Genomic DNA, 25,191 nt, shown 5'->3' on the forward strand with positions numbered 1-25,191 from the left:
TTTTATTTTGTATAATAATAGTAGTCCACACCTGTGGAGTAATGGTTAGTGCGTCTGGCCGCGAAACCTCAAGTGCAAGTACACAAATATGGCTGGTTTAGATGTATATAAGCTTAAACAACTTTGCAAAGTAAAATATTCACATCTTCGGAGTTTTGTTATGAAAATTGCTTCTATGTTTGGCTCAACCTTTACTTGTGAACAGTTTCTTTCTCAGTTGGCCATTGTAAAATCCAAATCAAGATCACGCATTTCAGACGAAAATTTATTCTATCAGCTCACAATTGCAATGTCTGACATAACTCCAAATTTTGAAACACTTGCTGATTTACGTGACGAAGAAGAATAAACGATTCCTTTCTTTTAAGGGCGTGAGTCAATTGACGTAAATTGACAAAAACAACAAAGAACTACAGTAAGAAGTTTAAAAAAATAGCCTAATTGTTGCTTTTCTGTTTCTTGGTTATGTGCTTGATATTTCGTTAATCTATTTTTCCTTAGTTTCTTAATTTTATTTTCAAAGGATGCAAATTAGTGACTGATGCCCTTTCAAAACAAATAGGTTCAGATTATGGCATTACTTTTTAACTGTTGTGGAATTGTACGTTTTATATCATTTTATAAGGTTTTTAGAGTAATTGTTTAAATTAGAAATACAGTTATGTTTCAGCTTTTTGTAAAATAGTTTGTATTTGTTTTGGAAAATATGTTTTCTTTCATTGTCATTATTCATAAAAATAACATTTGTAGAAAACTGTGTATCTTTTTGTCCTGCTTAATTACTTAACGTTCCGTGTTTCAATACTTCACGCGATCCACCGCTGAGTATTACGTTAACAGGTGATGCGTGTTGCAGCAATCAGAATAGTACAGCACATCTCTTTAAATGCCCACGTCTGTACTAGACCAACAATGACTATTACAGCCCAGTTACTTTATGGTGACAGCTCGTCGACGCGAGAGAGGAGAAGGTTCGAGTGTGGGAGGGAGACCAATCCAAGACAGAGCAAGCGTTTTCTGGGTGGAGGGAGGGAAATACAGTCATATTAAAAATGAAGTCTCACGTTGCTCTCTCGCATGTTGAAGCGTCTGCATAATTTTGAGCTCCTGTCACTGTGTTCACTTCATACTCTGGAACAATGGTCACTAATAAACACTAAAGTAGTAAACTAATATGGAAATACAATGAGCAGCAATCGAATCATTTAACAGTTAATCACCAAATCATCAAATTTCAAGTTCCCATATGAATCAATAAAGCGAGTCATAAAAAGAATAAGTTACAGCGAACAGGCAAAACATCAAAATTCAAAATGGAAAGAATCATTCAAAGATCCAAAACTAATTCCTGATCTGCCTCGAAAATCTGCCGTGGCCATGTTTAGATTGATTACTGGTCATGATTGCCTCAGTAAACCCTCCATCGTATTGGAGTACTGAATTCACCTAAATGCTTACTGTGCACCAGAGAAGAGGACATGGAGATGGAGCACCTGGCTAATTGTGAAACTCTGAGGACATTTGTGGACCTTCCATCAAAATATTGGGAAGCAAGAAGGATGATGACTTCATTGTTAAATCCAGAGCATTAGATACACACACACACAGTTAATCACTAATTAACAATGAAATATACTCATGCGGAAATACCGGTAATATTCATAAGTGATTCACTGTTACCTTTCCCATCATCATCCATGTAAATGATGGGGCGGCCTTCTTCTCTGTACTTCTTTATTTTCCTCAAATACTGTAAACTTTTGGCCCTAATGCTGTGATGCTCCACCAGAATATGGCAATTATTTTGTGTGTGTTTTTTTTTTTTCCAATGAAATCCTAATTTTAAAATAACTTTCCTTAAAGACGAGATACCTTCCTGAAAGTCGATACTCTTTCAATTTCAATAATACTTTTTTTCTGTTAAGTGTAGGCCTCTGTTTCTGTGAAATATAGAAATCGTATATGGTTCGTCTTAGCATTTCAAAATGCTGTCATTCTCTCTGATTCTAAAGCAGCATTATATGCAATAAATTCATATAAAATGATGTCAATCCAAATTAAAGAATGTCACAAAATGATCCAACAACTTCAAAAACTACAGAAAAGAATTCAATTGCAATGGATACCTGCACATTGCGGAATTGCTGGAAATGAAACTGCTGACTTTCTTGCCAAAAAAAGGATCCAATTTAATTCAGAATACAAATACAAGCCTACCGTTTACATCCATCGAAACACTAATTAAAAATAAATATAAAATCAAGCAAAACCAAGCACTATGTACCAAAGCCAAAGATAAAAAATGGAGCATTTTAATAAAAAATCCAGAAATTATTCCAGAAATCCCACGTAAATCTGCAGTAGCAAAATTCAGACTGCTTACAGAACACGATTATTTGGCCAAACACTTGAATAAAATAGGAATTTACACAAATCCAAATTGCCCTCTATGCAACAAAGAAGAAGAAATAACTGAAGATCATCTCATAACCTGTGAAGTTCTATCTGATGGATCCACCACAGAGAAATATAGGAGAGCAAGAGTGCTAATGGCTTCGTTGCCAAGCCCGGCATTGGATAACAACAACACTGTGAATTTTATGAATGTTTATCGTGACTGTTCGTTGGGGCAACTAGTCGTTGCCTTAATTGCACTTAACCACAACATATGTACCTATTGGCTAGGTTTAAATTTAAATTTAGTATCCTAAATACATCTGAAGATGGTACACTGAGGTACCGAAAACGTTAATGTAAGAAATCAATAAATTATAATTGTAATACAGATAAGCAGAGACGGTCTAATTGAATTTTCATTACTTATAAGTGTAGCTTGTTTTACTCTGGTTGTGCGCGGAAAATATGAATTCTTGGACTTTTCTCTCTTGTGTTCTGGTAGTGCCATGGCACGATGGCACTGCCTCTAAAGCCACCCCTGATCTGCATATTATCCATATATCTTAATGTTGTCTATCATCTGATATTTCTTTCGAACTGTTGGTTTTATTTTAGTCTATTTCACTGATCAAGTAAATTAAGATTATACTGATTTTTTTACTCAATCGTAATACGAGGGGGATCCAGGAAATAACGACCGTTCGCGCATACCCGCCGCGCAGCTGACTCCCCTTCCTTGTTTGAAGGTCAACTGGCTTCCTTAACATGTGTTCTCATAATGTTGTGAGTATTGGTTGCAACAAGTCGCCATTGTGCATTTTGTGTTACTTCAAAATGAACGACGTGATTGATAATCCCGCTGACTGTGAGGTGAAGAGTGTGATTCGATTTTTGAATGCCCGACATTTGAAACCTGCAGAAATTTACCGGCAATTGAAAGAAGTGTATGGTGATACTGTAATGAATGAAAGAAATGTGAGAAAATGGTGCGAAATGTTCAACAATGGGCGAACAAATGTCCACGATGAAACTTGACCCGGACACCCATCACTCATCACAGAAGACCTGAAGACTAAAGTGAACGACAGAATCTTGCAAGACAGGCGCACATCACTCGACAAATTGCATATTGCCTTTCCTGACATTTCTCGTTCTTTGCTTGGTGAAATTGTGTCGCAACATCTTGGCTACCACAAAATCTGTGCACGATGGGTTCCACGGCAACTGAGTGACCAACACAAAACTCAGAGAATGGCCTCAGCATTGACATTCTTGATGCGATATCACACAGATGGAGACGCCTTTCTTGATCAAATTGTGACTGGTGATGAGACCTGGGTGTCTCACAACACCCCAGAGACCAAGCGCCAATCACGTCAGTGGCATCATCCCTCATCACCCAAGAAACCGAGAAAATTCAAACAGACTCTCTCAACACAAAAAGTCATGGCTACTGTCTTTTGGGATCGCAAAAGTGTTCTTTTGCTGGATTTCATGCCAAAAGGCACTACGATCAATGCAAATCGTTATTGTGAGACTTTACGAAAACTACGGCGAGCCATCCAAAACAAGACGTGAGGAATGCTTTCGAGAGGAGTTGTGCTTCTTCACGACAACGCCCGTCTGCACACTGCTGCTTCAACTAGAGAATTGCTGGATCAATTCGGTTGGGAAATCTTTGATCATCCGCCCTATAGTCCAGACCTTGCTCCTAGCGATTTTCACCTTTTCACTAAGCTGAAAGACTTTCTGGGTGGTACGCATTTTGGAAGTGATGAAGAGTTGAAGAAGACAGTGAACACCTGGCTTAATGAACTGGCGGTAGAGGAGTATAACACGGGAATTCTAAAGCTAGTGAACAGATACGACAAATGTTTAAATGTAGGTGGTGATTATGTAGAGAAGTAAAGGAAGCGTCAGTTATGTAACAGACTTTGTTTTTTCAAATAAATTTTTTTTTTTTAATTATTACAACAAAACGGTCGTTATTTCCTGGATCCCCCTCGTATTTCGACTGTCAGTTCAACATATTGTACACATTAGTCATTAAAATATGACCGTAAAGTTTAATCATTTTTATGTCCTGCATTGAAAAAAATTCATGCGTCAAAATTTCAATTGTAGTTATTGTTTTAATCAAATCATGGACAATACAGAAAGTTTATACCATTAAATATTTGCCTATAAGAGGAACTATAACAAAGTTCTTTGAGAACAGATGATTAACATAATGATGTACATTCATATTATACATATACATAGTAGTCTTATTTGCATAAATGTTACAGACACATGATCTATGGGGCATAGCACTACAATAAATGTTCCATATCTCTGATGCAAGAGGGAAAACCAGAGTTGGAAATCACTGGTCTAAGGAATAAGGACAAGAACAAGTGTTTGTATTCTGAATTACCAATAACAGTCTGCAAGTTTACGTACTCCTTTATTAACTTGTTTTATACTTTAACTTCACACCGCAGAAACTTTTAAAGACAAAATATTATTCCTCCTAAAGTAGATACAATGACAGAAGACCATCTGCTCTTGTGTCAATATCTTTGCAAGGAATTAAAAATATTGTCCAAGCATTAATATGATTTTATTACCAATTCAATCTAACCTAAAGTATTACGTTTCACTGTTTCTGAGGAGAAGACATTATTAGTATTTGATGTAGCGAGGGACTAAACCCTGTATGGTCATTGAAAACATTTTTTTATAAAAAAAAAGAAAAGAATTGCAATGTTAAACATGTGACACCGAAAAGAGTTTCAAATGGTACATTACAAAAAAAAAAAATCTTCTTCCTAAATTAAAAATTGTGGTACACAGACTCTCGAACTTCTGGAGGACACAGCCAAGGAAAGAAAGAAAATCGGAATCGGCGTGCCAGATGTCAAACAATGCCTTACTTCTTACCAAGTCCTTGTGGACAGTGAAGTTTAAATACCAAGTCCAAAAAGGAAGCAACAGACAAGCAGCTGTCACCTCAATCAAATATACATAATTCCACTCCTTTAATTCCTTGGAATTAGTGACTTTAGGGTCACAACCATAAAGGCCAGTAGAATTTATACTATATATAATCTCACTTAAAATGAAAAGACATATTCTAACTAAAAGATAAGTATTGTGAATATGTCCTATCCTAATTTCCCAATACACCTCCATTTTAATGGGTTTTGTAAGAATAAGGGGGCTCTCAAGCAAGGTTAATAGCTCGTTGCAGCAGTTCGCATTTGCTCAGTAGAACAGTACACAGTGTAGAATGGGACGCCCACATTTGCTTTCAAACTCGTGAAGCAGCTCATCAATATCATTGTCAAGGTCTTCGCTCTGTGACATCTGAAATCCAAAACAGTAAAATTGTATCATTTACAAGTAAATTTTGCAGTTGAAATATTACACAATTACAATAAGCAGAGTCGAGTCCCAATAATTCGCGGTAATTAATGTACGAACTTCCACGAACTATAAAAAATCTTGACTTGTCGAGAAATTTTTTTTTTTTTTTTTTTTTTCTAAATTATAGACATCAGCTCAAAGAATTTTGAGTGACTACAAGGGTCCTGAATACAATAAACATGTACAATATAATGTGATGTGATACATTAAAGAAAAAAGAAAGTTAAATGTTGAAGGCAAATATAAGTTAATATTTACAGGGAGTTATACCTGAAATCTTGATTTGCATAATACACGTCACTGTTCGTTAACAGAAAACCACAATTTAAGTCACACGGAGCTAGTGTGCACTCGAAGTTGGTTGCTTGACAGTTGTCAGCCCACTTTGAGGTCTGTGGATATAGGGGGAAAAATTGGATCGGTGTCGGCTAGAGTTCCCGGGTAGCTCAGTGGTAGAGCGTTGGTACGTTAAACCAAAGGTCCCGGGTTCGATACCCGGCTCCGGAACAATTTTTCCCTCCAAATTATTCATAAGTTGATTAATTGAAATAGAGATTATGATGTAATGTTTGAAGAGAATCCTTGATAATATTTATAAGAATAGACATTACATAATCAAAAGGAATGTGAAGTTCCTTAAGATAATTCCACGTGAATTTTGTGATTGAACCTCTACTGCCAAACAGCAAACCAATGACGGACCATTGTATAACAGGGACGTTGTACTTTTGAGAAAGATACGGCAGACAAGGTTCATATATGGACTTCTTCTCAGTATCAACTTTGGTGGCCTGATTTAGGTTTCTTTCGAAACGGATAGTAGGGTCAAGAACAAGAGCCCGTTTTAAGCGTCCATTGATAGCAATAATGTCTGCCCATCTAAAAGAACCATCTGATGATACACAATGTACTTCCTCATGAATCTCCCAATTTAAAGTTTTTAACGATATCGCCAAAGCATGTCGTACACGATGATGTCTAGTAGCATTGATCAGCAGCTCGCCTTTGGGGCATTGTCCAAGCACGTGTCCAAGTGTTTCAAGCTCGCTACAGTCTGGATGACGGCAGCGGGTTGTGCTTAGAGTTCTGCCCGGTATTGCGCGAACTGCCGAAATATTGCTTGACATTTTTAAAGCATTGGTCCATTCTGAGGAAGATAGGCCCTTTCGATTGCTTACCCATGAGTTAGCCTTGGGGAGATCACTATAAACAATAACCCCTTTACCACGCAAGGTATGGTTTGTCCAAGTTTGGAATGCGTCATTTAAAGTGCAGTAGAAGTTACTTTGACAGGTTTGATTACTAAAAGATACTTCTTCACAAACCACTGATCCTCCTGCCCATCCTAAATTTCAAAAGCAGTGGGACGTTATTTCTTCCCAAAAAATTTTAGATAAATCCTTTCTTCTTTCAAATCCGAACAAGACATTGCACGTCTTCTAGCTCTTCAAGAGAGTGAGTCTGGAGCTTGGTTACCATCTCCTCACATCAGCACTCTAATAGTACATCCTTTAAAATCGCAATAGCTTTACGCCTTGGTTGTAAACTCTTCCAGCCACACCAATGCATTTGCGGAGGAATTGCTGATATTTACAGCCATCATGCACTCAGCTGTGCGAGGAGCAAGGGTCACATTCCCAGACATTCATCACTCAACGATATCATTAAAAGATCTCTGACTTCTTGTGGCATCCCGTCTCTTTTGGAACCATCAGGTATTAGTCGCGCGGATGGTAAACGACCCAATGGTCTCACTTTAATTCCATGGTCTAGAGGAAAATCTTTAATTCGGGACTCCACTTGCGTTGACACTCTAGCTCCATCTCACTTGCCGAATACCTCCAGCAGCATCTGCTGCTGAATTAGCCGCGAAGAAGAAGGTCAATAAATATGCTCATCTTTTAGACAATTATATCTTTGACCCATTTGCTGTGGAGACCTTCGGTCCTTGGAGTCATGACGCTGAAGTTTTGGTACCTCAAATCGGCCAAATTTTGATCTCCATTACTGGTGATCGCCGTTGCACTACTTATTTGCGTCAACGTTTAAGTATTGCTATTCAACGCAGAAATGCAATGAGCGTTTTGGATACTCTTCCCGAGTCCAGCCCTTTGGACGAACTCTTTCTCATGTAAAATTTATTATTCTGTGTGTAAATATTTCTGTTTAGTTTTATATATATATATATATATATAATACCATTTAAGCATGCGTTAGATGCGTTTTTATCAACCTAAGATTCTATTATGTCGTGGGCATATTTTCTAAAGAGGAATTTTATAATCTAATATTGCTTCTTTTCACTTTCATATCCTCTTTATTATTATGGTGTATATAATTAGATATTAATTTCTTTAAGATTTTACTGGAAAGATACTTTAATATAAAATGAAAAAAGTGAAACAGTGCAAAAAAATATTGAAATAATGGCAAGATTTCCCACATTATATGCTTAGAATGTAAACCTGCTAACCGCCAAAAAGAAAATTTTACAAGGGAAGCAAAAAACTAAGTTTAAATTAACTCTGAAAGTTTAGGATCAAATCCAAAGTAAAGGTGGCATTTGTACCTGTGCTTTGGATTTGGTCCTAAGGTTTCAGAGTTAATTTAAACTCAGTTTTTTGCTTCTCTTGTAAAATTTTCTTTTTGGCGGTTAGCAGGTTTACACTCTAAGCTGACGTTATGCTACATTTTAGTAATATACTATGAATGTTATGCTATATGCTATAAGACTTCAATTCTGCTATGTGTAGCAACCCTGTAGCAACCCTGTTCGAAAGATGTTGAAGTGGGGAGGGAGAGAGCGTAAATCTAGTAGAAACGGAAATGACGTTACTTCGCCCCTCTCCGCCCCCCCCCCAAAAAAAGGATCACGAATTAACTGCATGCGAATTACTGGGAGCCGACAGCATTGATATTATGGATCTCATAGAATATTTTAATTTATTTCTTCGTCTCAATACAGAAGAGATTACCAATGGATTCTTATAAAGATCCATGTATTAACATGGAGAAATATCTTTGTAATACTTACTTACTTACAAATGGCTTTTAAGGAACCCACAGGTTCATAGCCGCCCTCACATAAGCCCGCCATCGGTCCCTATCTTGTGCAAGATTAATCCAGTCTCCATCATCATATCCCACCTCCCTCAAATCCATTTTAATATTATCCTCCCATCTATGTCTCGGCCTCCCCAAAGGTCTTTATCTTTGTAATACTAATTTAAAAAAAATAAAACTTCAGTTAAATAAGTTGAATTGGATTATTATATTAGCACATGAGATGTACCAATGATTTTAGCTCAAGAATTATAAAAAGAAAAATTAAATCTTGTATGATGTAAGTTGAGAAATCATGCAATTTTCAATGAACTGATGATATAAACATTTTCCTCAAGAAATGTTTATTTAATTATGTTCGGGCTGTCAGTGTTGCCATATTAGGAAGTTCGCGCCAACTTTCGTTTGAATATTTAGTGTATTATTTGTGTTGTGTGATGTGTTTTAATAAAGAAAATCCACACAGCTTTTATGTTTATTTAGTTATGTTCTGGCCATCAGTGTTGCCACATTAGGAAGTTCGCACGAACTTTAATTTTCAGTGAATATTCGAACCTAAAATTAGTGTATTATTTGTGTTGTGTGATGTGTTTTAATAAGGAAAATCCACACAGCTTTCATGTTTATTCAGTTATGAGCAAGTGATAGAGAAATAAGCTTCACATGGCTGCAGTTTCAACATTTGGCACCATGAAATACGAACTTTTTTGTATATACTGGTATTTATTCAATTATCCGGCAAAATCTCGTATCTGGAACTAGCCTGGTCCCTTTGGTGCTGGATAAGAGAGATTCTATTGTATGTATGTATGTATGTATGTAATTTGGAAAAAAAGTAGATGCTAATTTCAGAAAAATAAATAATTTATTAAATGGCGATCTTACTCATGTTAATTGTGTAAGCATGTGCGGCTTACAGCTGTTTCGGTGCTTCTTCACACCATCCTCAGAGCCTACTAGATCTCGGCGTCATCTCGAACTTCGCTGCCTGTTGTGTGGGTGCGTTCGATTGTTGAAAAGTGTTGAAATGTGGTGACGCCGAGATCTAGTAGGCTCTGAGGATGGTGTGAAGAAGCACCAAAACAGCTGTAAGCTGCATATGCTTACACAATTAACACGAGTAAGATCGCCATTTAATCAATTATTTATATTCAAGTGTTAAAAGTAGTGTACGAAAGATTCAACATGGATCAGAAAAATAGATGCTAATTTCGAGAAAAATAATGCTAATTTTTATGAAAATGGATACCAAAAATTAAAGTCCCTGGGTATGGCTAGTGAAGTAGTGAATATGGACGAAGTGGACCATCTTAACAGATACACAATCCTATTCATGCACGATACTCATTCATCATCCTCTTATCTTGTCCTCCTTTCAGAAGGTTGATTCCAAATATGCGTCCATTCATCTCTGTCTTTCCAACCTTTTTTTCATGTTTATTTCATCTCACTTATATCCCTGTTCTTGTAAGTTCTTCTGAATTTGATCTATCCATCTTTCCTGTGGTCTTCTACTACCTCTTAAAAATATTGGTGAGCAAGAGAACTAAAGGCTTTATTGTCAAATATTTAGCCATTAGAACAACATATACAGGGACATCATTTAATTTTACTTCAATTTTTATTGTACCTTAGTTTTTTAATGTACTTCACTCCCACCCCTTCTACTAATGAAGTTCAACCGTCCTCCACACAGACCCAAGACCGCATATACAGTCATAGTAGACTTACGGTCATAGTAAACAGTACTTTCCAAAAAATATGTTCGCGTTTTCCAGTGACGAAAGAGCTTTCAATATTGCATCATTTTCGCACAGGTACTGTCGTCCATTTGTCTACGTCACATTCCGGTTTTCCCCACCTGCTTCTATTCGCCTCTCTGTAAATGCTAGTGGCTGGGCTGTCGTAGCTCTTTTTTTAGAACATTAATTTCTGTTAGGAATTGGACGTCTACGTAATATTATACAACTGTTTAAAATATCTTAAATAAAAGGGCCCTTGTTAAGTAATTAACTATCACGTGATTTCCCTCCTTTCTACGATCCTGCGACATAACCACTTGGCCGGACCGTAGATGGCATGTTTGATAAATTTTATCATTTTGAATCGGGCATAAGTGAAGATTGAATTTACAGTACGTAAGGTACTCTTTTACTGAGTAGGTACAGAATTATTTCAACATGAGTTACTAGTACGAACGACGAAATTGGTAATTGGAATTACACACATTAGAACTGAAGCTTGTATTGAAATGAACAGCCACCATTTTGAAAAATGTGTTTAAATATCAATATTATGATTATTTTTCAATTTAACTTCATTCCCTATAGTATACACTAATGTGCTGTAGACAGTATAATAATGAATACGTCCGCATGGACAGCTCAGTTCGTGAGTAAAAACACTCATTGTTAATACTGTACTGTATTTTGATTAAACAAAAACCTAATGAAAATTATCAAACTCAAAAGCGTCATATTTCCTAGTTTATGTAAATGGATGAACTACTTTTCTTCCCTCCTATACCTAGTAAAGTGATTTGTTTGTATATTACGCCAGTATAATCGAACTCCAGTCGTGGAAGGGGGTAGCAAACGGTGTTTCCGGTTCTCAACCACTGATCCAAAGGTATAGCCAGGTTAATATTGGAAATGTTAGTAAAAATAGAATGATGTCCCTGTACAAAGAACATTAGAATTATAAACTGAGTTGATGATTACAAGTCATCTCTTTTTATGATGTTATATTTTGCAGTTACTAATCCAAAAAAAACTCTATTTTACAAAAGTTTATAATTTATCTATGGTATAAAGAAGTTACAATATAATTTATCTCCCACTGAATAACTTACCGTCGACATTAACTCACATATCAGAAATGCACCTAATGTGGCCTCTTCGTGGTTGTCTTGAATGTCAATGTTAATTACATGCACTGATGCATTATCTGTAGGTGTCCGGCTTTCTAGAGCTGTTCAAAAAAAAAAAAAAAAGAAACAGTTCAAGTCATTCTGTAATCCAACAAACTTCAAAATGTCAATCAATTGGTAATTTCCTAAAATGCATTTCAAGTCACATGCCTTTTATAATACTGATAAAGTTGAAGGAAAAAGGTAGTGGTATCCCTTTTCACGCCATACATGCGCATGGAAAGTATGGAGGTATAAAGCGTCATGTTTTCATAACTTCACTCTAGAATAAAGTCGAAAAGATACAGTACTAAATTTGACAACGGGTTGAGCTGAGAAAATAGAAATCCAGGAAAATCATCATCCCCGAGTTTTTATTTCTCTTTAGTCCCAGATTTTCATTCTCCTCGTCATTTTACTTATACTCTTAGAATTCTGTTTCATTGTATTTTTTTCTTTACATTTATTTCACAATGAGTTTTCTGCATTATTCTGATTTATTCAAGCCAAGCCCACTTCTTCATACTCTAGATCAGGCCTGCACGAGATTTGCGCTCTCCGAGCCGGCTCACAGCTCATGAGCGGAATGCAGATATTAGCTACGCTCTGTATAAGGGTGGACTGGAAGAAGGGGTGATCTCATACAAAATATACACAAAAGGAAGAACTATTACGAGGTTCATGAAATGAATTCCCGTTCAGTGTTTGTAAAACTATCTTGGACTATTATTAATTAATAAAGAAATGTTTATTTTACAGAAATAATAGAAATTCTATAGCTACTTAAATGTACAATATCATTTTGTTATATTTTTATTTATCAGTACATCAAAACGAGGTTTTATGCTGTTGGCAGCTGAAAGGAACAGTAGCCTACTGATCATAATGAAACATCTGTTACAGATGTTCGATGTCTGCCTTTATTAAAGTTGATTATAGAAAACAGTTGCTCACAAATATAAATGTTGAGCCAAACATAGCAATCATTTTCACAGCCAGCCTGTGTAGTCGTGGATATTATTGCTAATGTTTAGTCTTGTAAAACTTAACCAGGCTAGTAGTATTATTCAAACGGTCTTTAGCCCTTAGGTCACATTGAAGATGAATAAGTTCAAGCTGTAAATCGTTAAATGTTAAATTTTATGTTCCGTCTTTTAGATTCCTCCATACTGTACTGTAGCAGTAGGTAAGCAACGTGAAATAGTTACTGAGAATAGGCCTACACACTGCACTCCATTAGATAACAGTCGTCGTTTCCCTCTCCTCTACCTATAGCAAGTCTATGTCATTCTGACGTATCTTCCTCTCCGTTTCAGCGAGCGGTAAACACAGCTCTCCCGCTCCAAAGGAGCGCGCGCGCTCGTTGAGCGCTGTTTGTGCAGGTATGCTCTAGATAATAGTTAAACCATTTCAAGATTGCCCTCATTATGTCCAAATTGTTTAAGTATGTTAGTTGCATTCTATTAAGTAGAGTGATGCATTGGTTTTCCACTGTGTTGGCTAAAATCCTTGTGATGAAATGGCACTGAAAAATTTCTGGTAGGGAGCGCACTGTTTGCCTGTCCATCATCCACCACTTTTAATTTTTAACATATCAATGAACACCATGGCATTCATGAATTAAATATATACCAAAGGACAAAATAAGTATAGGTTAACAACTGCCAAAATTCCGCTGTAGGAGATTACTAAATCTTACCGCTGCGATGGAGGCGGAGTCTTCCTCCATTAATCTGAACCATTGTCGCACCAATTGAAGCATCTCTGCTATCACGTAAACATCTAACGAAATTATTCTGTCAGTTTCACTGTCTAATACATTAGCACTACAAAAATATTGTTCTTAGTTATTTTTAACGTGATCAACACATTTCTTCCACTTGTCTTCTCCATATTCTGCGAAAAGGCGGCGACAGAATCGTTCCTTTACATTAAGTGGGATTTACAAAAATCCAATTGAAAAGACTGTAGATAACTGATTAAACATTTTAGTCTAGCCCTTAAGTAAATGAAATCAATCAAAACAATAAATGCTTATTTTTAAAGCACTGTTGGGTTTTGAAGATAAATAATGTTTATGTACGGGATGGACCGTGAGCTGTCAGACGTAAACCTTTAACAAGTGATAATATCTTATACTCATTCTATTAATATAGGGTTATTTCAATATAAAGTATAATGTATTTAGACGATTTCATACACTGCAACTACCCACTTATCTTTTAAAGAAAAAAAGTTATCATTGACTGATTTTCTACTTCAAAAAAATATTTTTTTCCACACTACAATAGTATAAAACAAACCTCAATTAAGAAGTCTTACATTTGTTATATTGCAGTGACTCAAACATCTTAGAAATCGGCAAACAATACTTTTCAACACGCTTTTTTCCTTATTAGAATCTGACTACTGCTTTTTTAGTTATTATTAAGTATAAAAATGCGGAAATATTAGACTTCATTGAGAGTCTATGTAACATCTTCTCCAGTTATTAGTTGACAATTAGAAAGGAGGAGGTGAATAGTATATTGTGTCACTCTTTAAGACAGACGCATGCGCAGACGAATGGAGTTTTGTAAGTTGTCCCCCTATAATTGTCTGGAATCCCTGGCAATGATGCCATTGCTAGAATATCAAGCAACACATTTAGAAATAATTAGAAAAAAAAAAGAGAATGAAATAATTGTTAGTTTGTTTATTTTTGCAAAGTGATTACAAACAATTTATTTACATTACATTTCATGACATTATATATGTCTGTGTGTGCATATATATTAATGTTATGGGAATTAATCGACGAATTTCTGTTATAAGATTAATCGATAAAAAATATTTAATTGAATAATCGAGTCGATTAAAATTAATCGGTTATAGTTGATAATTATTATTTTGTTAATACAAACTCATACTAAAAATTCCGACAATATTTCTCTCTCGGAAATTGCTTACTTAAAAGCACAATAGTACTGTTATTTTCTAACTGTAAAGCAGGTAGCGTAGGAAAAATCTTTGCACAAACACTTCAGAAAGAGATGGAGATATTAGGACAGCGATCTAGTCTACCTCCATTGAAAGTTAAAAAACAAAGCAAAACCCTTATTTATTAAGTGTTACGGTTTTCCAAGAAAACTTCCACCTTGTTGTCAGCTCATCTTCGTAGCATATGAAATACATACTTTTCTGGGATTCGTCCCCCTCATCCCTTATAAAATAGCCATCCCTACACTGTGTGCAAGAGAGAGCATAACTACCTTCTTCTCTTTCTAAAATCTGGTAATTCGATTACAATAGGGGCCAGCCTTCTGTTGCGACCGCTGTACTTTTGTAGGTGCTTACAGTTTCTGTACTGAGTTTGTATATGAAGGTTGTGTGTTTAGTTTGATAAAGAAAAAAAAAATCAGTTTTCTGTGGTCTGTGAAAAGTGTAAACTCCATTATGTCATATGAGAATTTGAGAGGTACACCCACATTTAAATAGAACGATAGTGGAGAAGTGCTTGACAAAAAAAAAGTTTTTACGTGTTTAGTGATGCAGGAAACATTGTTACTAAATGTAGAGCAGGACTTAATTCGGAGCATGTGAATGCACTCACATGTTTAAAATCTTGAATGAAGCAGTATTAACTAGGTGAGTCTTCATACTTTTTCTTATTTATGTTTGTCTCGAAAATTCCCGGAGAAATTTACACAATAAATTATAAGCCTCATAATAAATATGTTAGTAAGTTATTAAAATAGTTGTTTTGTAATATAATGATACAATATATACATATATGCAACATTTAATACTTATGCTTATCACCAAACACAAGTTAAATTTAACAATAACTGTGTATTACAGTATATTAAAACATTTTTTCAACTCGATCAAAATTCGATTAAATTAAAATAGTTAATCGATTAAATATTTTGATCGATCGACAGCAGTTTTATATATATATATACACTATTAAAATTCATTGTCATTGTGTCAACAACTTTTCAATTAATTTTCTAGAACTCAATGAGTGCTGACACTTCTTCACATAATTTAAAATGAGGATATTAATACAAATATTTTAAATAGGCATTCAATAAAATGACAATATAAAATAAGGTAAAATTAAAAATTAGAAAAAAAAAACGATATTCCTCTCCAACACCATGAAGGCACATAGAAACAGGAATGTGCATTCCATGTTTTAAAAAATTGTTCCATACTTCCTTGAGAAACAACTCCTAAAAACTTGTTAAATATAAAGCTGAGTGAATCACAGCACAGTTTTGGAAGTAATAACGAAAAACTAATTGCTGCTATTTTGGAATGGAATGCAAGCTTTTCCAAATGAAAGGTAGTTGTATAAGTTTTTAGGCTCTCACGGTGATTAAAATTAGGCTTTTGGGTAATCCACTATGTCCTGGAAATTGACATTTCCTACTGTGTTTGTGTCACAACATCTTAAAAGGGAGGTTAGTAAACATAATAATTTTTCTCTTTTCAAAAGTAGTGAATGGAGACACTACCTCTTAAAATGACAGCTAATGTTTGTCCGCTGCGTGCTATACCAGGAAGGTCCCGAGACGGAAACCACTGTCGTCGTTGCGTCAGTGAGATTGAAACTCTTGGCCACATTTTGGGTGCCTGTCCTTTCAGCGAGACGCTGAGGAACTCTAGACATCACAGAATCAGGTCCATGATTGCCGAAGCCTTGAGGAAGAAAGGTCTCACTGTACATGAAGAAGTCCATGGCATCTCTCAAGAGGGATCCTGTCGGCGAATTGACATGTTTGCCATTCCACCAGGCTCCACATCCACCTGCATTATCGACAGTCAGGTTCGAGGCACAGGAACAACAGCCCGCTGAAGTCCACTCAGAAAAATGCAGAATTTATGAGCCCACAGTTCCATTCTATTTGGAGAAATATCACCTCACCTCCATTGAAGTAGTTGGGCTAATGGTTAGCGCTAGGGGCACAATACCTCGCCTCTTTGTCAGTTTCTGCAAGAAGTTCCAGCTGAACACGACTTCATTCGTGATGTTTCCCTTACTGCTATCAGAGAATCACTTGCCATTTTAAAATACCACCTGTACTTTGTTTCCTAAGAAGAAAGAACTTTTGTTTGAGCGTCTAATCTATTTGTTTACTATGTTTAGGCCTGTTATGTGTATGCTATTATCTGCACTTAATTTCCCTTTTTTTGTTCGTTCCCCACATTTCTCTTTTGTGGTCTGTTTTGTTTTCACTCTGTGTGTTTGTTATGCTTCGTCCAATGAGGCAGTCCCGTTATTGGGAAAGCTGACAGACTGTCTTTCTCTCCAGCTGTTCAAATTTCTAATATTATGTGAGTTTCCTCCTAGTTATAGCCTATGAGTCTCTAGGCTTTCATGGTGATTGTGGTTAGAATTAGGCTGTTGAGTAATCCACTGTGTCAAGTTCCAGGACACAGTGGATTATCCAAAAGCCTTATTCTAAAAGCTAGCTGCTCTACCAATTTCACTAACTCAATTCATGTGTGAAATCATTTGCCTTAGTCACAGTAAAGACCAAGTGTCAGTGCTATAGATTGACAAATTGAACTGAAACCCTGACCGAGTTACTACGTGAGCACTGGCTGTCTTGGGGTGAGCAAGTGAGAAAGCATGGGAGGAAGGGAGAGAGCACTATGAACTCAGCGTTGCCACATTTAGTAACAGGGATACATAACATTATTATTATTACTATTATAGAATTAGTATTTATTAGTATAGAATGCAATACTTGTCTGAGGTGCTCTCAACTACCCTTATAACCTATTTCATCTTGCAGTGTAGCACGGAGTTTCTTTAATGTAGGTACTTCATTTTAGTGTGAAGTACTCATATTTTTCTCCTTATAATGCACCTATCCATGTCATTCACTATGAATTTTTTCCTCACTTTTCGGTTTTTACCCGGTGTGGATAATTTGGTTTGGTTACTGTCGGCTACTTTCGTTTCTCTTCTGATTTTTTTTAATGAATGATTCCGATTTTCCAGTTGCTGTTGCAGCTCGTTTTGTTGCTTGAGACAGTGGCAAATTAAATGAATTCCTGTTCTTCTCAGCATCAAAAAACTCAATTACCTTGGCAACAATACTTCTTCATTCACTATGTAAACTTTATTATTGCCTGTCTCCAACAGTGTGAATTAAATATTTGATAATACTGTAGCTTGGGAACCTTTATACACGCACGCACAGACACAACACACTCACAATCAGCTAGACTCTAATCGGCAACGTTGTGATCGCAGTTGTATTGTACTTGCAGGTCCACTCACAGCTTGTCAAACCTGCTAACAAAAGCATTAAAAGGTTGACTAGTTGCCTGCAATGCTAGCATAATGGAACCTTTCTAGCTGACAGTCGAGGCAAAAATGAAGAATCCGTTATTGTGGTAATACTGGAGAGTGGTTCTTCTATTGGTCGCGATGCCCACACACACCCCCTCAGATACTTATGGGGGATTGGTGACTGAATGACTCGGATCGAGAGAGAGAGAAAAGAAAGAGAGAGATTCCAGAAGTTGACGTGTTTTACAGGGTTTCACTTTAAGTTGTCAAACTATAATATTATTGTTACACGTTTTGTTTTATTTAATATCAAATTTCCACTGCATGCTCTTGCAAACAATAAGTTAAACATGGAATGCTGAAATGCAAATATGATAAAATCCATCTTCATATGCAATATGTACAAATAAATTCATATTTAGGTTGGTACGCACTCTCAGAAAATTCAATCCAAGTTAGGCAAACCCAACCCACCTAACCTAGGAAAATTAGTATGCTTACAGTAAGAATAATGTTTTGTCCATTAGTGCATATATCGACATAATCGTATATGGATGATGAATGTTGTCATACTTGCATCTTTCTATAACAATGAAGGCATGCATTGTTTGTTCATAGCACCAGAAGAATCTCTGACTGCAAAGGAAATCTAAGCATTAGAAAATAAACACTGTAAAATTGCAATTTACGTTGTATAATATTAACACTATGTACTACACCTACTATGGTGGAGATATGACGTGAAGGCATTGTAGGATATTACTGGTACATTACTAAATGTTAATTTCCTTATAAAAAGATGGCAGGAGATTTGTAGAATCCTTATAATTGCATGGAACGTTTAAGTGATTGGTAGTTGTGTGATTTTAAATAATTGTAGGTTACCACTTGATAATAATCATCTTAGCATAATCATTTTTTGTCCAATACAGGAATCTTATAAAACAAAGGACTTGAACTTTTAATAAATACTGTAATAGTGCACGAAAATAAATGCAGTATTCGCTGCTCAAGCTATTTACTATTTTTAATGTAATGCATATACGATGATATTCAGATTTCATTTACAGTATGTTTCTAATAATGATATGTTGCGAGCTGCATCGGCTCATTGCCACTAAAGAGCACTGATATGTTGCAGGTTGCATCAGCATACTCAAGCTAAGGTGCAAGATGCACTTAGTGTATTACAGAAATGGTAACGGACAATTTTTCCGAATAGATGCCCACTTAAACGCCCCATGATAATATGTAAGAACTTTTAAAACATGCATTACCTTCAATAACTTGATCATATACTCTTTCTTCGCATGTTACAAGAATATCAAATTTATCTCTGGTTGCCTGAAAACGTTCTGGTCTCGGTTTAATTCGTTTATTTCTGTCTAACATATGTAGAAGACCATTTTGTGTGTAGCTATTTATAACAGTTAAGAGGCCAATGTATTGAATGTTTTCATACACCGGTCAAAAAAAGTTTTGCACAAAGTCATAAAATTGACTTACGGCCATGTCACTAAATGTTATGTTCTCTTGTCTTCGTATGATGTCTGAGACGCACTTCATTTGTTTAAATGTCGAAGCATTCGCTCTCATTCACTAGTAGGTAGACATCAGTGGCGTAGCATGACATTTTGAGCAGGGGAAGGTAACTCAAATTCTCTTCCATGTAGATATTGGAAAAATATAGTCTTAAAGTAAATAGTAGTCAATGTCAAGTCAGAAGTCCGAAGATTGGTTGGAACCTCGTAAGTAATACCAATAAGGCATTACCTGAAATGGTACATAGTAAAATATGATTTCATGGTTTACACATATCTCTAACAAATAGCCACGTATACGTATAATTTAACACTAGCTCACTCTCTGTCATATTTAGAGAAATCACAATATTAACGGTCAATAAATACAGTATTAGTAATTACGTAAGTATGCGTCTGTCTTGGTTGTGTCCATTGACAGCAAGGGAGTCGGTCGTTTCTTTTTAAATTACACTTTTGTTCGTAAGTCAGTCTTGATAATGGAATTGTCCTAAAATTTCAAGTAAATTGGTGTCAGGAACTGTTATTTCACTCATTATTTATTATATCAGCCACAATGCACACTAACACTTCAACTAGACACAACTCACGAAAGGGATAACTCCGAAACTAAATTCTTTTCAATGTTAAAGCTAGCTTATTGTGAGCCTTGCGACCAGGGTAGTTTTGTTAGAAAGAGATGGAAAATCTGAGGGTAGGGATACACAGAAGAATGAGGGGATTGGAAGCTGGTGTGTGCAGGCTTCATGTTTACTGCTGCATCACAAATCATCCTGAGCTGCTGCATCATAATATTTAACGCGTAAATATAAATTGTATTAAAATTAATAAATAATTTTGTTCATAAACTGCAGGTTTGTTATGAAATTATTATTAACTGGGGAAGCTGAGCTTTTTAGCTTACATTGATGCTACGCCACTGGTAGACATACCGATTAATTCAGAGAGGTAGGTCAAGGAATGAAGTCGTGAATACTGCTTTTCTATGTTGTTTACTGTACGTTACAACAATGCTGTAGCATATGCTTCCAGCAGCAGATCACATCTGAATAACTTAGTAACTTTAACTGTAACTACATACAAAATATTTATACAGCCAGTGCTGACATACTGCAGAGAAATTTTAATTACTTCACCTTTCATAAACGAAACAGAATATGTTCAAAACCAAGCTCTCAGGCTCATTACTGGTGGAATCAAAACAACGCCAATAGATTCTATGAGATTCCTCACTAATATTAACAGCATCAAAATGACAATAGAAGAAAAAGCACTGATTCAATATGAAAAACTTAACAGATTACCAGGAAACAATTGGCATTCATACAGTCCTCTCTGTAGATTGAGAACTCAAAAAACTTTCATATCCATGGTTCAAGAATTAAAACAGAAAATCAATATCCCGAATTTAAAAGAAAACTTACAAATTAAATCAAACCCCTTAACTCTATTAAATATAGAATATAATCTATATTTAACAGAAGAAATACAGTGAAACCTCTCATATACGCACATCGAAGAGACGTAACAATCTGTCCGCATCTGGGAGGTGTCCTTTATTGGGAGGGAGGCTCCACAATCTAACAGTAAATTTATAATATCAATTATGTATCTCTTCACCCTTTAAATGAAATGTATTAGTAGTACAGTATATTACATTAAATTCTTTGTAATTTTGAACTACAATACAGATGACTGAAAAAGGAAAATACAGTACTATGTCTTGCAATTCTATTCTAGGTCTACAGTTATGCAGTACTGTAATTTCAACTTAATCTTTATGTTCAGGTACCATGTCTCTCGAAACAGAACAACTGATTGAAGTGAAGAGAATAATCCTACTAATCCTATAATGTGACCCATCAGATAGATTAAATTTTATGATTTTGTTTATCCACCTGCTTCCATCTAGGCCTAACAAGAGGTAGCCAGCTGGGCTAGTGGAAGCCTACGCTACTCTTATTGTCTTCTTTCATGTTAAGGAATTTCTGTACAGTTCTCAAAACTAAATTTTCCAATTTTGTAACACATTAGGTCTTGAAATCCAAGTTCTGTCCGCAGTCAGGAGGTAAAGCAAGCTTTAGGACTGTGAAACAGCTGTCCGTGTCCGTGTCTGAGAGTGTCCATAAACGAGAGTTAAATTTATCATTATTTATACATTAATTCAGTTGGGACATAAAAATATGTCCGTATATGAGGAGTGTCCGTATCTTGGAGGTGTCCGTAAGGAGAGGTTTCACTGTACTGAAATCAGAAGTAAACACTGAAATAATGAAACAATTGTCTTTAGAGACAATTAATATTAGGTACCCTCCACAAAACTGGCTTCATTTATACACCAACGGATCCTTGATCTCCAGAGAACAAGGTGCCGATGGAGGTGTTACGTGCTGTCTCTTCTCGCTTTATAGATCTCTTGGATATGGAACAACAAGTTTTGATGGAGAAATCATTGCAATAAGTGAATGTCTCAGGAATCTTCTATGCCACATCAATAAATTTAAGAATGCAGTTATATTGTCAGACTCCAAAGCAGCTATTCTATCAATCGTCTCTAAGCACACACCTTCATCTCAAACAGCAGAAATAACTAAAATGCTCTCTCAATTAATATCACTCAATAAAAGAATTGTATTCCAATGGATACCATCCCATTGTGGAATCCTGGGAAACGAGAATGCGGATGCTTTAGCAAAGAAGGGCAGCACTGCTACTTACAGACCTGTTACTAAATCTACGTATTACTCTGTGAAAAGATTTATTAAATCTACAAACTTAGACTTCAACAAACAAAATTTGATAACACAATCTCAAGGGAAAAAATGGAACTCTCTGCATCATAATCCACAGTTAATTCCCGATTTACCACGAAAATCGTCTGTAGCTGCATTTAGATTGGCAACAGGCCATGACTGTTTGGCCAAACACCTGCATAGAATTGGAATATATCAGTCCCCTAACTCCCATTGTGCAACTCAAACCAAGAAATGGATTCAGAACACCTCAAAATCTGTGCTTCAGTGGCTGGCCAAGATAATATCTTTGAAAAATATTGGAGTGCAAGAGGTCAAATGACTTTATTGTCAAATGCCTGGCATTAGAAAACAACAAAGTAACTTTAATGCAAGAAGGTGTGACACAAGTGGAGGTAGTTCACATTGTACACTGCAATCAGAGTGACAATTCCTGAGTGTGGCGAAGTTCTAGCAGATACATTCCATAGCTGATAGGCCTCGAACAAGTTGGCCACGCAAAAAATCCGTATTTCCGCTATGAGAAAGCCTACTGTCACTGCAACCAACTTCCGGAGGGAGATCCGAGGGAGCTAAAGGTGTCAATATGTCAACTCAAACTGTTCGAAATCGACTCCATAATATAGGGGTATGTGTTCGAAGACCAATGAAGATGCCCCTTCTCCGTCAGCATCAAAAGTTCAGCATGTTAAGATGGGAATAAAATATGAAAACTAGATCCCAGAACTCAAACACTGTTTACAGATGAAGTAAGGATTACATTGGATTCAGATAACACTATTCATGTCAAGTCTACTTTTCAACGAATCCTTTGTGGTCGAATGCTATAAACAAAGTGGTTCAGCATTATTCTGGGGAGAAAACATGATGGGTTGCCACATGCCACTAATACACATTCAGGAATATATGAATGCAGGATGGTGTATGAATAATGTCCTTGAACACATCATTAGTGGATTTGCAGCGCTCATTGAAGCAGGTTTCATTCTAGTGGATAATAGTGCTCATCCTGACCGAGCCAATGCTTGAGAAGATGTGACATTCATCAGTTGACGTGGCCAGCAACCATCTCCTGATATGAATTGTATGGAACATGCCGGTTCTTTCTGAAAAGCAATTGCTAACTGCCTCCAACCAACACAAACTGTATGGGATCTCGTACCCACTGTAATACAGGAATGAGACAACCTTCAAGTTGAACTACAGAACTTAGTTTTGAGCAAACTCCGTCGTCTCCAAACCTGTCTCAGGGTTCGTAGAGACCTCACATTACTGAATGCACTGAAAGTGTACTTTATCTTGCTTTAAGAAATCAATGAATTTTGGAACTGTTCTAAAGAAATAGATTTCTTTCCTCGATTAATCGTGTGATATTTCTAAGACATTTCTATTTTTTGTTAGTAACTTATGCTATGCATTATTATTGAATATAGAACTTTGTGTCCTATTTGTTCCGGGAACATAGGCTACGTAAACTGTTTTAATATGCAAAACTTTTTTTACCAATGCATTTTAGTAAAACTAGGTAATGTTCAAATATAGACATATATTACAGAGGGAGAGACAGAATATGCACTTTTGAAAAAGGATACAAGGTTTTGTCCTTTACAAGAAGGTCTTGATATATCTCATCATACGTGATTCCAAATTCGTAACAGTTAGGTTTATCCGGTGCAGGTCCTGGCAGCTTTACCTTATCACCTGTACCATACGATTGGACGTGAAATCCCTTTTTACTGTAAAAGAAAGCGTAAACTCTGTATAAATTTCTGGACCACACTACCTAACCTTATCGGAAAAAAAAAAACCGACAGTACCTCAAAAAGGCGTGGGCTTCCATACTCCTGTTCATATTACTTGAACATATTACAGCAACTTTAAGAGTACTGGTTCCTGGCATTACGCATGAATATCCTGTATTACGATGTCACAATAAAATATAGGTTACCTCTAACCTAATATGAACACATCAACATTCGCCAGTTTGGTCTTATATACTATTTATATAGTTATAAAAGTTTATTTATATACAAGTATAGTATATATTGAAGCTTGTATTCTTATATAAATATATGCAGTTTACGCGATTAAGTGCTATTAATGAGGGAGTAACTGAGATATTCGATATTCTTTATACATGGTCCCTCAAGTTATAATACGGGCTATGCTGTACCGAAATATCAGACCAGTGTTGCCACATTAGCATTTGATAGAAATTTCCCTTAATGACATTTATTATTTTGCAGCTTGACAAATAGTAGAGGTATTATTCAACCAATAAGCTTCAATTTTAATTTCTACTTAATAATTTCCATTTCTCTTTTCAACCTTGTAAGAGCTCAAACTGCAGAACTTATGAGAATAAACAACAAATGTACTAGAGACCAGGTAAATGTTATTGATGAATGGACATACTTTCCATCCTAGATCATATAGGCCTATATATATACTATGATCTGGGTTTCCATTATAAGACTTTACATCCACCTACATTATCGACCCGACAGTCAGGGGCACAGATTAAACACGGGGTCCTATTTCATAAAGCTTGACAATAAGTTTGAAATAGGGCCTATGTCATTTTTACATTGTGTTAATGTCGGGACCATTACAGAATGGCTCCCCGAATACGTGTTCCATATGTTTTGTTTTTATTGTAAGGCTCAACTGTGATGTATATTTTATACAATAAAGTTTTCTTGGGGAGGGGAGAATGTGATTTTGACTATAAAATTTTTTTGGTAAATATCTGTAAGTAGTTCTGTACTTTCGAGAAAAAACATTCCAAAAACTTCCTATTTTTTTTTGTCCCAAAAATTAAAACACTATGAA

General features: G+C 35.9%; 1 protein-coding gene across 1 annotated transcript; it reads right to left on the reverse strand.

Annotated features, from left to right (window-relative positions):
• Nucleotides 1-5,413: 5,413 nt before the first annotated feature.
• Nucleotides 5,414-24,537, reverse strand: Ssu72 (Ssu72 CTD phosphatase). Its single transcript, XM_069834087.1, has 5 exons — nt 24,177-24,537; nt 23,952-24,095; nt 19,343-19,482; nt 11,720-11,838; nt 5,414-5,745 (listed from the first exon to the last, which is right to left on the reverse strand). Exons 1-5 carry the CDS (start codon nt 24,257-24,259, stop codon nt 5,644-5,646), a joined length of 588 nt encoding a protein of 195 aa, XP_069690188.1. The 5' UTR covers nt 24,260-24,537; the 3' UTR covers nt 5,414-5,643.
• Between the last annotated feature and the right edge of the window lie 654 nt (nt 24,538-25,191).

This window comes from Periplaneta americana, chromosome 8 (assembly GCF_040183065.1).
Source record: "Periplaneta americana isolate PAMFEO1 chromosome 8, P.americana_PAMFEO1_priV1, whole genome shotgun sequence".
NCBI classification, from domain to species: domain Eukaryota; kingdom Metazoa; phylum Arthropoda; class Insecta; order Blattodea; family Blattidae; genus Periplaneta; species Periplaneta americana.

Excerpts from the sequence above, each read along its gene's own strand:
- Ssu72 (XM_069834087.1), bottom strand. The coding sequence starts at position 24,259 with ATGCCAGGAACCAGTACTCTTAAAGTTGCTGTAATATGTTCAAGTAAT. Across the intron at positions 19,483-23,951 it reads CTTGTAAAGGACAAAACCTT|CTACACACAAAATGGTCTTC; the intron begins GTATCCTTTTTC and ends TGTTATAAATAG. Across the intron at positions 5,746-11,719 it reads TATGTGAGTTAATGTCGACG|ATGTCACAGAGCGAAGACCT; the intron begins GTAAGTTATTCA and ends TTTGGATTTCAG.